General features: G+C 41.4%; 1 protein-coding gene across 2 annotated transcripts in view; it reads left to right on the forward strand.

Annotated features, from left to right (window-relative positions):
- The window catches only part of MYO9A (myosin IXA), a 171,909-nt gene that overhangs the window by 66,931 nt on the left and 92,090 nt on the right, over nt 1-12,888 (forward strand). For both annotated transcript variants that reach the window (XM_066196002.1, XM_066196003.1), the window contains exons 6-8: nt 2,629-2,685; nt 6,441-6,538; nt 8,507-8,633. In XM_066196002.1, the coding sequence (XP_066052099.1) occupies nt 2,629-2,685; nt 6,441-6,538; nt 8,507-8,633 (282 nt within the window). The remainder of the gene's footprint in view (nt 1-2,628; nt 2,686-6,440; nt 6,539-8,506; nt 8,634-12,888) is intronic.

The raw sequence follows: 12,888 nt of genomic DNA on the forward strand, positions 1-12,888 counted from the left end.
GTGGAGTAGTAAAAGTGTGTGTGTGTGGGGGGGGGGGGGGGTTAAGGTGTGGAGCAGTAAAAGTTGGTTTTAATGGTTTCTAGGAAGTTTTCCATCATTAGAATAATTCTGCATTAGCAATCTGAGCACCTGGTAGTGTTTCAGGGGAAAAATAATTAGTGTTTTCTGTACCTGGGATATGTTGAATATACAGAGTTTTTGATTGCTGGAAGGAGAAACAGTCAGAATTTCCTGCTCTCTGTGTGAATGTCATTTACTCATTAATATCTGTCTCCTGAGCAGGAGAAAAGGGGAAAATGTGGCATACTAGGATATAACACCTTGCATGAGGAAGTCCTAATTCTGTAGCTTCTGGCTGGCTTTTAGCAGGATCCTTTGAATTTAGCAACAGAACAAGTCTAATACAACTAAAACCACAGCAGCCATTGAAAACATGGGAATTAATGATGGATGAGGTGTTACCAGCAGCCAAATAAACTCAGTTTACATGATGATAATTTTATAATAAGCTGATTTACTTCAGATATTTAGGCAGTCATCCAGTGACTCTTGCAAGTAGGGACTTCAAAAAGACCAAAAAGAGGAGGAATATGTGGAAGAAGAGTTAAGTTACACATTGATTTTAACTAATTGCAATTTTCTTGGTGCTGAAACATGAGGAGCAATAAAGAGTGATTTAACCCCTAAACTAGAGAAAAACTTGGACCCACAGCCCAGCCCGAATAGACTTTAGTCTTTTTAGAAATGTAACTTCTCTCAGGAATAGCTGTCAATTACCAGGGACTTTTAAAGGATGTTTTTAAAGTGGGCAATCAACACCAAAATCCATTGTATATTAATGACTCCCACACACCCATCACAGGATTGGGAAACATTCCTAAATGAGGAACACTCCAAGGGCTGGAGGCTCCTTGCTGGAGTCTCCGTGCCTCAGGCGTTGGTTGGAGAACTTGGAGAACGTGGTGCGATCTCCAGCACCGTCTGTGCCAGAGTTTTGCCGTGGGAAGATGCCAAGATGGAATGTTTTGTTGGATTCCCAGGTTTTTTTGGGCCATCCAGTCCCATTCTGTTAGTTGAAAACATTGCTTTTAATTACAGTTCTTTTCTTTTACATAGCAGTTTAAGAGTTTCCTTTATATTTAAAGGAAAATTAGGAATCTAATGGCACGTAGTGTGAGGAACCAGCAGGAATATTAAAATTTAGGGAGAAACATTTCTTTTAATCTAAATCAAGGTGCTGTGGGGCAAGTAAGCTGGAGAGGGCTTCTAAGATCAGTCCAGTGAGTCAGGGGAGCAGACTCTAGACTTCCCTGGACACAGTGTATGGACAGTAGAGACACTCTGAGTTTTTGGCAGGTTTTAAAATAATTTTTTTAATAATTAGGATTAGAGTTAACACTGTCAACTATGGAGAACCAGCACCTTTAGATGAGGTCTGGGCATGGTTTCACATGAAGACCATCTGACAGTGCAGTAGCAGCTTTTCCCTGCCCTGCAAGAGAAAGGAAAAGGAAAATAAGGAGAAAAAAGGAAAGGAAGATAGTGGAGAAATGGAAAAAGAAACTTGGGGAACATTTAAGAGACAAATTACAAAATTACCCTTGAACATTTGTAGTCTCTTCTTAAGTGTATCCTGGAGGAGACCCTGCCTTTTTAAAAGGAAAAAGAACCAGCTCAGACATAAACTAAAGTGTTTTACTGAAAATAAAATATTCATATAGAGAGGCCATAAAATATTGAACCAGGCCCTTGAAGTGAAGGAGTGACTCAGTCCTGAGTCAGGCTTTACTTTCCTCCTCCCAGGTTCTTCGGCTCTTGTTCTGTTATGCAAAACAAATGGAGAGTTTGCTTTGCAGATGGGAAATAATCTATTCAGATACTTCACCAAAATCTGCTCTGTAATGCAGGGAGCAGATTGAAAATAAAGATTTTAATTTATTTTTAAATGCAAATTTACTCAAAGTGTTCCCTGAATATGGGGGACTTTTCCATCTCTCACTCAATGGTAGATGCACCCACTTCTGCGCACCCTGCAGCTCGCTAAATATTTTCTGTGCTGGTTGTCAACTTTTACCCATTTTGAAATCAGTCATTTGCAGGTTTCGATCCTTATTTTCAGCTCCTCAGGAGCTCCAGGGCCTCTCTCTCCCTGTTGGGATTGGTCACTGACACATGCTTTGACTTCTCTCAACTCCATCTCTGTCTGATTGGAAAAAGACACGAATTCCTGAAAAGCTTTGGGGTCTTGCTTGGAAGAATCTCACTTTTGCTGCACTTGTGTTTGTCTGGAGCAAGAGTTTGAGAGTAGAAACAAACCAAATCTGTTCTTCAGTGGGATTTTGGCATCAGTGGCTCTTCAGCTCCAGGTAACCAAGGGTTTTCCCAACTCTGTGAGAGAAGAAAAGGTTTTAGTATCCATTAGGATTATTGATGAGAGGGCCTCGCTGATGCACTGTGAGCAGGAACCAACACCAGGAATGTAAAAGCATCATAAATCTTCCCTTAAAACAAATAAAACTCAGGAATGACTCTGCAGAATAACAACACTTATTTTCCTGGTTAGGGAGCAGGTCGTCGGGGGTGATTTGGGGTGGGAACACCACTTAACCCGCTCTGCCTTGCTTTCAGATGACAAAGAAACCCCTCAGACAGAGCTGGGATGATTATTGCTATGACTCGGAGCCGGTCAGTACAAGAACCCATCACTTCCATGTTGCTGGTGCAGGGCTGCTCTCACTTGAGTGTTTTAGGGACAGAAACAAAGCCAAATCTGATCAAGTTTAACCCATTAACCACCCTTTGGCCTGCAGTGGTGTTGCTTGTGGCGGTACAGATCTTTTTTCCCTTGCCCTTTTATGGTTCCTTCCATCTGGAAAGCTTCTTCAGCAGTTGGAGATGGTCAGCTCTCTACAGTCATCTCAGTTTTAGAAAACTAAGGGGGTTTTCATTCCTTCCCGATAGAATACGTGATGATTTATGGAAATTGTGATGTGGCAGCAATGTGAAAATTGAAATTCCGTTCCTATAGAACAGCAAATCAGTGTCTTGAAGCCCCAAGAGATGCTTCAGGTCATGCTGGTTGTAGTGGTGTATCTGCTCTCCAGCTTCCAGAGAAAACCAGACAAACCCAAAAACATCCCCCCAGCCATCTGTGAGAAAATCAAATCCTGATATTGTTCAGAGTGCTAAAACAATTCCGTCTCCTAAAATACTTCTGCTGACATGATCATCCTTTTCAAATGGATTGCCCCAAAAAAGGGATGGTGAAGCTTTTCCCCATTCTGCGGCTCCTCCTGTGCCACCGATGTGCTGTGGGTGTCTGTGTGTGCCGTGGGTGCGTCCTGCATGTGGAAGCATGTTTGGCATCGGCTGCTTGTCCTTCCTGTTGGTTTCCCCATGTGCTTGATGATTGCATAAGTCTTGTTGATGCATCTCGAAGAGTAAGAGGTGATCTGCGGAGGAGCTGGGATTCACTCAGGCTAAACAAGTGTCTTAACAGCAACATTTCCCTGCAAATCCTTCGGAGGGAATTCCCCTCACAAGGTTAAAAATATTGAGTATTGGATTGGCATCCTTAATCCATCAGCGCATCCTTAGGGGTCCTGTAGGAGCAGGGAGTGATGAGCAGATGCTGTTCTAGACCTTAATACCCTTTATAAGTTTGAAAGCCCTTAATTGCTTTAGGAATGGGTTGGGACAATTTGCTGAAGGAATTAAAATTAAAGCAACCCTAAAATTTGGTACCTCCTCCTGGCATGACCAAGAACACCCTGCCAGCCTGGGGCCTGCCATGTCTGTGTCCTTATTCTGCACAAAAAAATCACGTGTCATTACCATTTGTCTGTTTATTTAGGATCATTTTATTTGGAATAATTTTCTGTGGCAGTCACATCTTGGCTTCAGTTGATGATTCAGTCTTAAGCCTACCCTGGGCTTCTCCCCATAGCCATGGATTCAACCTGCTGCAGACACCAAGTTTATAAAGAAACTCTGTTTTATCCTCTTTAAATTTTCCATGGAAATCCATGGATCGTTTCGATGTGACTGTAGAAAGCAGGGGACTCACTTTTGCTGGGAAACTAATTGCTCTGGCAGGGCATTAACAGCAAGTTAGGTCTGTGGGGATGGACTTAGTGATGCTTGTCTGCTCTAATATCAAGGACACTCCTCTCTTTTATAATTATCCTTCATTTATCATCCATTAGGAAGCAGTCCCGTGCTGGAGCACTGCAGAGAGCATCCGCTTTTAAGTAGAGAATTTGCTAAAAGTCTTTCCATGCGGATTAATGAGTCGGGCAATTGTTATGTAAATCGTTAATTAAATTGCCTTCGGCATAGATTGTGCTACTTCGGAGTTTTCCGAAGTATTTTGCTGTTGACTCGTGACTTAATTTTGGAGGAATAATGCCAGAAAATGAAAATGTCTCCTGGAATGTGGAGTGCCACTAAAAGCACCACTTGGTGTCTTTAAAAAAAGCTTTAAACCAGCCTAATTTGCAGAATTTTGTGGGTGTGTTGTTGTCCTGCCAAGTCCAGGTCCTGCCAGAACGAGGGTGGGAAGTTCTGCTGAGTTCTCAATGTAAGTGCAGTGGCTGAGGGAGCCAGGGTTGGAGCTTGGGAGGAACAAGGTCTTATCCCGAGGTTTTATGGTGTGAATAATCAGTGCTGGTGCCCGTGGTGTCCCTGCTCTCGGTGCTGTCATTGTTGTGTTCCTTTGGATAGCTCTGGAACAGGGTCGTTTCCAGTCACCTCCTAACGGAAGGTGAAAATTCCCTTTTCTAATGACTGTTTCCTAAAACAGGCTGCTATTTCCTTCTGGAATTTCAGTCCTCGCCTTCATTGATGCTGTGCATGGTTTTAAATGGTTTTACTGTTCAACAGCTCCAAATTCACTTTGCCCATGGAGCATTAACTTGTCCCTGAGGACAATTGATAAAAAAATTTCGATTTTCTTGTCCAATTGCACTTCTCTGGCTTTTAGTGCAGTTGTGTGGGAGTCTCCTATGTTGCAATTAATGTTTTAAATATGTAAACACTACAGTAAATAATAATATCAACATTTACGATTATAAATAATATAAATAAATGTATATCTTAAAAAAGGGTTTTCCACTCTAATTATAACTGTGGCTGTAATGATGCTCTGGAGTGGGCTGAAGAACTTTGTTGATATAGTTGTGTGGCTTTAAATGCTGTAAAACACAAAACTGATAATATAAAATAACTTCATTCTGTATATTCTGTATTTTTGATTAGTTTTCTGTACTATCAGTGAGTACAAGGGGCTTATCGATGATTTACATAACCCTATTTAATGCAGACTTTCCTAATTATTTGTGCAAAATTCTTTTGCACGTTTGCTTGTGTGATAAATATGATGTTCAGGAAATGATCACAATAAACTATGTGCATTCAGCCGCTTAATTAATTCCATCTGCAGCTACACTTTTTACGTGTAATCTTTTAATAGAATTTTATAGAATTTTTATTTATATTTACTTACATTTGTATTAACTTGTTGAAAGTCTCTAATTACTTGTAGAAGTCTTGATTTAAGTGTTAGTAAAATACTTTGAGGTTTAAAATATCACGATTATTCTGTGCTACACAATAAACTAATTTTGATTCATAGGTGGGTAGTTTCTATAGGCAGCAATGAGTAGAATATTAAATATAGGCTCAGAAGGCAGAGAGAAGTATAAATAATCCATGGGAGGCCTACAGTGAGCCAAATCAGAAGAAATTTGGCATTAATGGTCTATATATTAATTTAAAAAGCATTTCTGTTCCCTAAATATTGGTGCCGGACAACTTTGGTTGGGTCTAGAATATCACTGAATTTTTCTGAACATGTCAGTGACTATATCAAGGAGAAACTAAACTGTTCAGGCACGTGAGCCTCCAAGAAGTATAAAATAAAATTGGGAACTTGATTTCAAGTTCTCCCAATTTTGAAATAACTTCTTGGTAGTTCAAACAAAGTTACTGAAAAATATATTTAAAGCTTTGTCTTTCCCACACAGGATTTAATGCACTGATCATTTACATGATGTTATCTGAATTCTATTTTAAAACTGAATTTCCCTCTTTAGTTATAGGACTGAATTTGGGATTAACTGCCTGTAAATGTGGAACAGATTTCATCGTGTTGTTATTTCCCATCCTTTTTGTGTATGAGGTGTCCCACACTGACCGACTCTCACCATACTGTTGCAATGGGGTGACTCACCTCTTTCCTTCAAGGTTAAACCTGGGAAACAAGGATGTATCTCCAGAAAATATTACCCTAAAATGTTGTATTTCCAGTGCCAGGTTGAAAATGTTGCTGATAAAAGACCTGGAGATCACTCAGTGATATTTAGAGAGCATTGACTTGGCCATCTGGACCTTACCTGGTGTTAATTTGTGTCAGTGCTTCCTCTGTGTGTTTGATCCAACAGGATTGTTTCTCCGTGGAAGGGGAGGACCTGAAGCACGACTTTGAGCGGCTACAACTCGCCATGGAGATGGTGGGGTTTCTGCCCAAAACACGCAGACAGTGAGTTTATTTTCCATTTTAATAGCTTGGAAATTATCCTGGTTAATGCTACCCCCATTGGCAGGACATTGTCCAGAGATGCTGTGGCTGCCCCATCCCTGGAGGTGTCCCAGGCCAGGTTAGACAGGGCTTGGAGCGATCTCATCCAGTGGAAGGCGTCCCTGCCCATGGCAGGATGGAGCCAGATGAGTTTAAGGTCCCTTCCAGCCCCAACCACTTTGTGATTCCATGATCACTGCTGTACTTAACGGTTCTCTTCATGCAAATGGAGCGTTGGCAGAAGTTGACATCTTGAAGTATTTCTCAAGTGTTCATGAATAATCACGTCTCACTCTGCATGTCATGAATCCAGAGCCTGGTTTAATCAGAAGCCCTCATTATCCCCCATCAAACTTAACCCTTTGCATGCAATTCTAGGTCTGTGGACTGGTTTCCAGCTGGTCTTTTCCACTAATTCACTGGACATGCTGGTTTGAAAACTGGACTTTATCTGGATTGCAATACCACTGACACCATGGATTTAGAGGGTTCATAAGGTTCATCTCTAACCAAACCCACAAAATAATCCCTCCTGTGTTGATTTTTGGCTTGAAAGGCTTGAATAGGTTGGGAAGAACTTGGCATTAAAAATTACTTCAAAGATATTTTCACACAACTGAGAAATTTTAGAAGCTCATCCTTTATCCCTCACTTGTAACAAATCAATTATGAAATTAAAACTGCCTTTTCTCTATCTTCCCCACACACGTGGATAAACCCAAGGATCCAAATTTGTGTGAGTATGTTCTGTGTCAGAGGCTGCTTTATCAGGTTTCAGGACGAGGTTTGTCTAAAGCCTGTTGAGGGGTTTAATTGCCTGAGCAAAGCAATCAGGAAGTGTCAGGGCTGAGCAGAGTCAGGTGATGCAGTAAATTCTCACTTCTGATTTACTGTGCAATGATTTTCCTTACACAAGTTGCTCCAGGTGAATTTTGCACGTCAAAAATAAAGTGGGTTCTTCACTACACGAGCAGATTTATTTTGCTTGGCATTACACAACTGCAGCACAAATAAGGAGCCACCTTCAGCTGAGATATAGGAAGGATGTTTGAAATACTACTGTGCTTTTAAAAGTAATTTCTTTATAGCAAAACACGGGGAAGAGAAGAGAAATTTTTACAAAATTGCATCCTGAAATTCACAAGGAGTCAGTGTCCCTGTTAAGGGAGGACTTGGAGAGGTGAAGGTGTGTTGTCTGACAAGCTGGTGGCATAGCTAAGAATCACGTTTGGGTTTATTCATTTTTAGCTCCCAAGGGAGTGTAGAAATAGCGACAAACAGGGTTTATAGCTGAAGTTAGCCGTGGCTCAGGGCTGGGCTTGATGAACCTTGTGGGTATCCACCTCAGGATATTCTTTGAGTGTCTGATTCTGGTTTTTTTGGAGGGGAGATAACTTAAAAATGACCAAATTCCCCCCAAAACAGAAAAATTGGTTGGATAAATTTCCTTGGAAGTGTAGCACCTTTTCTTGTCTCAGTTGCTTAGATATTATAAAAGCATTTTTTGCTGTTTTGTACAGTCTTTTGTTCCTGGCTGGGACTGGATCCCAAAAGGTAACAAAAACACATGTCCCAGGGGACTAAGAGGGATCATCTGCCCCCTCTACCCTGTAATTTATGCAATTGTATGATAAATACTTAATCTGGGTATCAAGATTACTGGAGGATTTCTGGTTTGTTTTTTTTTTTTTTCAGTGTGGGCTGTAATTTGGTAAATGTGGGTTTTGATGTGTTAAAGAATTTTCAAGGAAACTGTATGGATGCAAGTTTGGTACTTGACTAAATGAAAATCTTGTTGACGTGAGGCAAAGTGGATGCTTTGGATTGAAAATTAGAAGAATGAGCTAAAAAGGGACCTGGCCCTTGGGGGTGAAATTTGCTTCATTCACTTTATGAAAAACCGAGTGAAAATGAATCCTCTCTGTTTAGGATTTTCTCTCTGCTGTCGGCAATCCTGCACCTGGGGAACATCCGGTACAAAAAGAAAACCTACCGGGATGACTCCATCGATATCTGTAACCCTGAAATACTTCCTGTTGTGTCAGAACTGCTGGAGGTAAGACTCCGCTTCCCCTCCTGAAGCTTTCACACCAAACAAGCCACCTCTGATTTAGGACACAAAACATACGTGATTTATTTCCAGATTCACCAAAGAGTAAGTTCTTGTGTGTTTGCATTCTGATGGGCTGTTCATGTTTGCCAGGGAAAAGTACAGGAACTTTTTTAAAGAGGTTTTACATGTAGGGGTTTTGCCTCTACTCTTCAGCTTCAGGTTTCATTGACTGAAAGTCCTGTTTCTGTGATTACACATGAAAGGTTGCAGGGTCTGGATGCAAAGCAAACCTGCTGTCCAACATGGCAGTGTCTTCAATTGCCAGCCATCAACTGGTGTTCCTCAAATCTGTTCCAAAGTCTGTCTGAGGAACTCAATCAGTTGTACGACCATGGCCCCGTGTTTTGGTTCCATGCTGGCTGTGCTGAGCTCCCTCGCTGTGTTTTTTATCTGTTATTACCTGCCAGATTCCACAAGGGTTGGGTTTGAGATGCTGGAGGCCCATCTCATCCCTTTAGTCCCTATTTATGGGCCTGTTAGGGAGTTCTTTGATGCATCTGTTGATTATCTGCTGTTTAGGAACTGATACCTTGGCCTCTGTGAGCCACTGGTGTCCCTTGGGAAGGGTTTGTAGGTCCCTGCCCAGCTGGCTCAGGCCATGTCCAGCTCTGTAAATCAGTGCAAAACCTTTAAATTAGTTCTTAGGGGATCTGCTCTGTCAGCCCAAGCAGAAGCTTTTGGTTATGAAGCTTTTCATGAGAAAAGTCTTGAATGAGCCAACTTGTCCTGCTGGCCTTCAGCCGTCAAGAGCTGAGCTGAAAAACCTCCTGACATGGATTGAGGTGGCCAGAAGCTCCCCTTGCTGTCTCACTTCACTTGAAATGCTCTGAACCTCTTGCTACTGAAATGTTTTTCTTGTAGTTGGTTATAGCAACAACTGTCTTTACCATTTTGTACACGCTGGATGGTCTGGAAGGTGAATTTGTGCTAATTTTATGGTAGAATCAGAAGGCAACATGTCCTTTGGTGTACACATGGTGTTCTTCCCATTCATTCCATTAGATAACTGTTGTGTTATCTCCCTACCTACAGAACTTGGAAATTTGCTCTCAGGGATTTTCGCAGCACTTCATTAATGCTGTGAATTTAGGGAGCGGAAAGCTTCTGTAAATTATGGTCTGAGCAGCTGGATGCTCTTTGCATCTTGGCCTTGGAGATCGCAGAAATAAGCAGAAGGAAAATATAAGTGGGGAGGGGAATGTTGTTGATTTTACCCTGTTAAATGTGGCCAAGTCAGTTAAGTAATTGTTTTTTAAAAAAGTTTTGAGTAAGAGAAAGACTTAGAGATCTGAAAAAGTTCCAGGCTTTGGGTCTTTGCCTTTGCAAACAAACCCTTTTGCAACATTTGCACGTGGGGAGGTCGTGGGGTGGTTTTTACGCATGATTATGTGAAATGAGGCATTGGCTGAGCTGTGTCAATCCAACGGTGCCTTAATGCCGTGGGCTGGGACAGCACCCCCAGTTAGTGTCAACAAGATGTAAAAATAAATAAGTAAATTTATTTTTCACCATCTGAAAAAAAAAAACCAAAACAAACCAAACCCAAACCATTAGAATCTGATGTAGCTGAGGAAATTGATAGATTTTTGTTTATCTTCGTAATTCTTTTTGCAAATTAAATGACCATCTAGAAGAAAAAAATGCTTGATAATTAGATTGGGACAATGCTTGCTGCATTGAGATGGGATCTAATGAAATGCTTCACTGGGTTTGGGTAAGTGTTGTTGTTTGTCCCTTAAGTTGCATTTAGGTGATAATTCATCCATGGAACTGGAAGTATTTGCTGTCTCCAAGTGTAAACCTTTCAACAGACTCACTGACATCGGCTGAAATAAAGCCAATAATCTCATTTTCAGACCTGATTTCCCTTCATGAAATGCCACGTTTCTCTTTGCAGACCTCAACAGATGTTGCTGCTTGTTCAGGTTTGACCCAAAGGAAGAACCAAAGGGTTCAAACAGATGAAACATCAGTACAAAGAGCAGCCACTACTCTTTATTCATTAGCTGGCTACTTAAAACTCCACATTAAGTGCAATGAGTTCTACTCAGCCAGAGACCTAAAATACTAGTTAAAACTTTTGACACTTTGTATTTTGTCTCATTTGGGTAATTATTTTTATTACATTCTCTTTTTTTGTGTGTTCACTGATCAGTTTTGCTTTTCCCATTGTTGCTAAAATTATGAATTGGCTTGAAAAAGTTGTTATCCCCTCTCCATATCTTGGCATTGAACACTGATAACTGAAAAATCATCTCTGAATAAAAGTAATATGAATTGACAAAGAGTTGAACTTCCTTTCCTGTGGTCATCAGCTGTTTGGTTGAACCATCCAGAGCACAGCGAAGGGATGGAAGAAACTGTGATCTGATACTTCCTTATCTTGGGGGAACTTTTGGGTTGATCTTTATACTCAAAAGACTCATTGGATTTGTTCAGTCAAGGATTTGACACGGAAAAGAGAAGGAAAAAATCCAGCTGGGGCTGTGTTGGCCATCTCCGAGAACAGCCAAGAGGGGATGCAGAGGTGCTCCCGCATGGCTCCGACGGGGGTGTAGCCTCCAAGGGCAGGAGGGGAACCACCAGCCTGACTGAAATTAAAAACTTGGGCAAAATTTGGGTCTTCTCCCACTGCAAAGGGGAATCTGGCCCAGCTTCTTGTGAGCTGGTTGGTTTGTGTTGGAACTTCTAATAATAACTAGGGGAATTTCCCTGCTGCACCAGTTAATGCAATACCACTGCACTACTATCCTCCCTCTGTGACTTGTGTCCCTATAAAATGTAATGAGATTTGTGTCCCCATAAAATGAAGCTAATACAAAGATTTTTTGAAGGAATCCAGGAGGAGATGATGATCTGCAGTGGATTTGTTTTTTCTTAGGTATCAACAACCCCATCCAATATGTTTTTGCTTTATTAAACCATCCAGAGCAGCATTTGTTGAAACTGCAATATAGAATTTTGGCCAGACTCTGCAGATCATTGTTTGATTTACAATAAAACCCCAATTCTATTTTTTTTTTTCAGGAATAGACATAGCATGTGGATTTTGTGATGCTTTTGGCAGGTTTTTCAGGGCCTTTGTTTAAACTCTGCTGAAATGCTGTGCTGGGGAGTGATGTCAAGGCTGCCTGATGGATCAAGCAGACGTGGAGTCCTGTGCAAGCACTGCAAATATTCCAGGGCCTGAGTAGAAATCATAGAGGGTTGTGTAAAACTGGGCAAACCTTTGTGTTTCTGGGGAAAAAGCTTTGAAAAGCTCATTTGTGGGCTTATTAACAGAGATAATATATTAGAGATTTTCTAGTTGACCTTAAAAGAGACTTTTTGTTTTCCATTGAAACAGTAGGAACATTTTAATTGTGTGTGTTTACTAAAATGGGAAATTATTTCCGTGGATGCAGCATTGAGGAAGGAGATAAATTCTGTCTTTGCTCAGTGGAGCAGTTTTATGTTCAGTTTTTAGGTTTAGGTAAACCAATGCAATACCTAACCTCAATGCAAAACAAGTTATCAAGTGGCCTAAATTAGTTTTGCCAGATCTCCCAGTGCACATTGGTGTTTGCAGCTAAAGTTGGCCTCTCCAGAAGATTTATATCCTAAAGTTCTTCTTCCACTAAAAAATGGCCTTCAGCTTCCCAGAGGGATCCCACAGGCACTGGGGCTCATCCTGTGATAAATGTCTTGGAAATTAATTGGGGAGGGGGTGAGGATTATAAAGCAGACAGTGCTTGCCTCCAGCTTTTTCTTCTGGATTTCTTTACCAGATGATGTTTTGTAGAATCACAGAATTATTGAGGTTGGAAGTGGCCTCCACAGTTCATCTGGTCCCCCATCTCTGCAATGAGAAGGGATGTCATCATCGGATGCAAAATTTTGAGCCAGAATTAGACTCAGAAAACTTCAGAGAATCACAGAATGTGCTGAGTTGGAAGGGATCCACAAATACCATTGAGTGTAACTCCAGGCCCTTCACAGACACAGGCCCTGCAGAGACACTCCAACAATCCCACCCCGTGCCCGAGAGCATTGTCCAAACACTCCCTGAGCTGTGGCAGCCTTGGGACTGTGACCATTCCCTGGGGAGCCTGTTCAGTGCCCCACCACCCTCTGGGGGAAGAACCTTTTCCCAGTATCCAACCTAAACCTCCCTAACACAGCTCTAGCCATTCCCATGCATCCTTTCTAACTCTCTGGT

This window comes from Chamaea fasciata, unplaced genomic scaffold, assembly GCF_029207755.1.
Source record: "Chamaea fasciata isolate MVZ Bird 193981 ecotype frontalis unplaced genomic scaffold, bChaFas1.0.hap1 SCAF_14, whole genome shotgun sequence".
Taxonomy (NCBI): domain Eukaryota; kingdom Metazoa; phylum Chordata; class Aves; order Passeriformes; family Sylviidae; genus Chamaea; species Chamaea fasciata.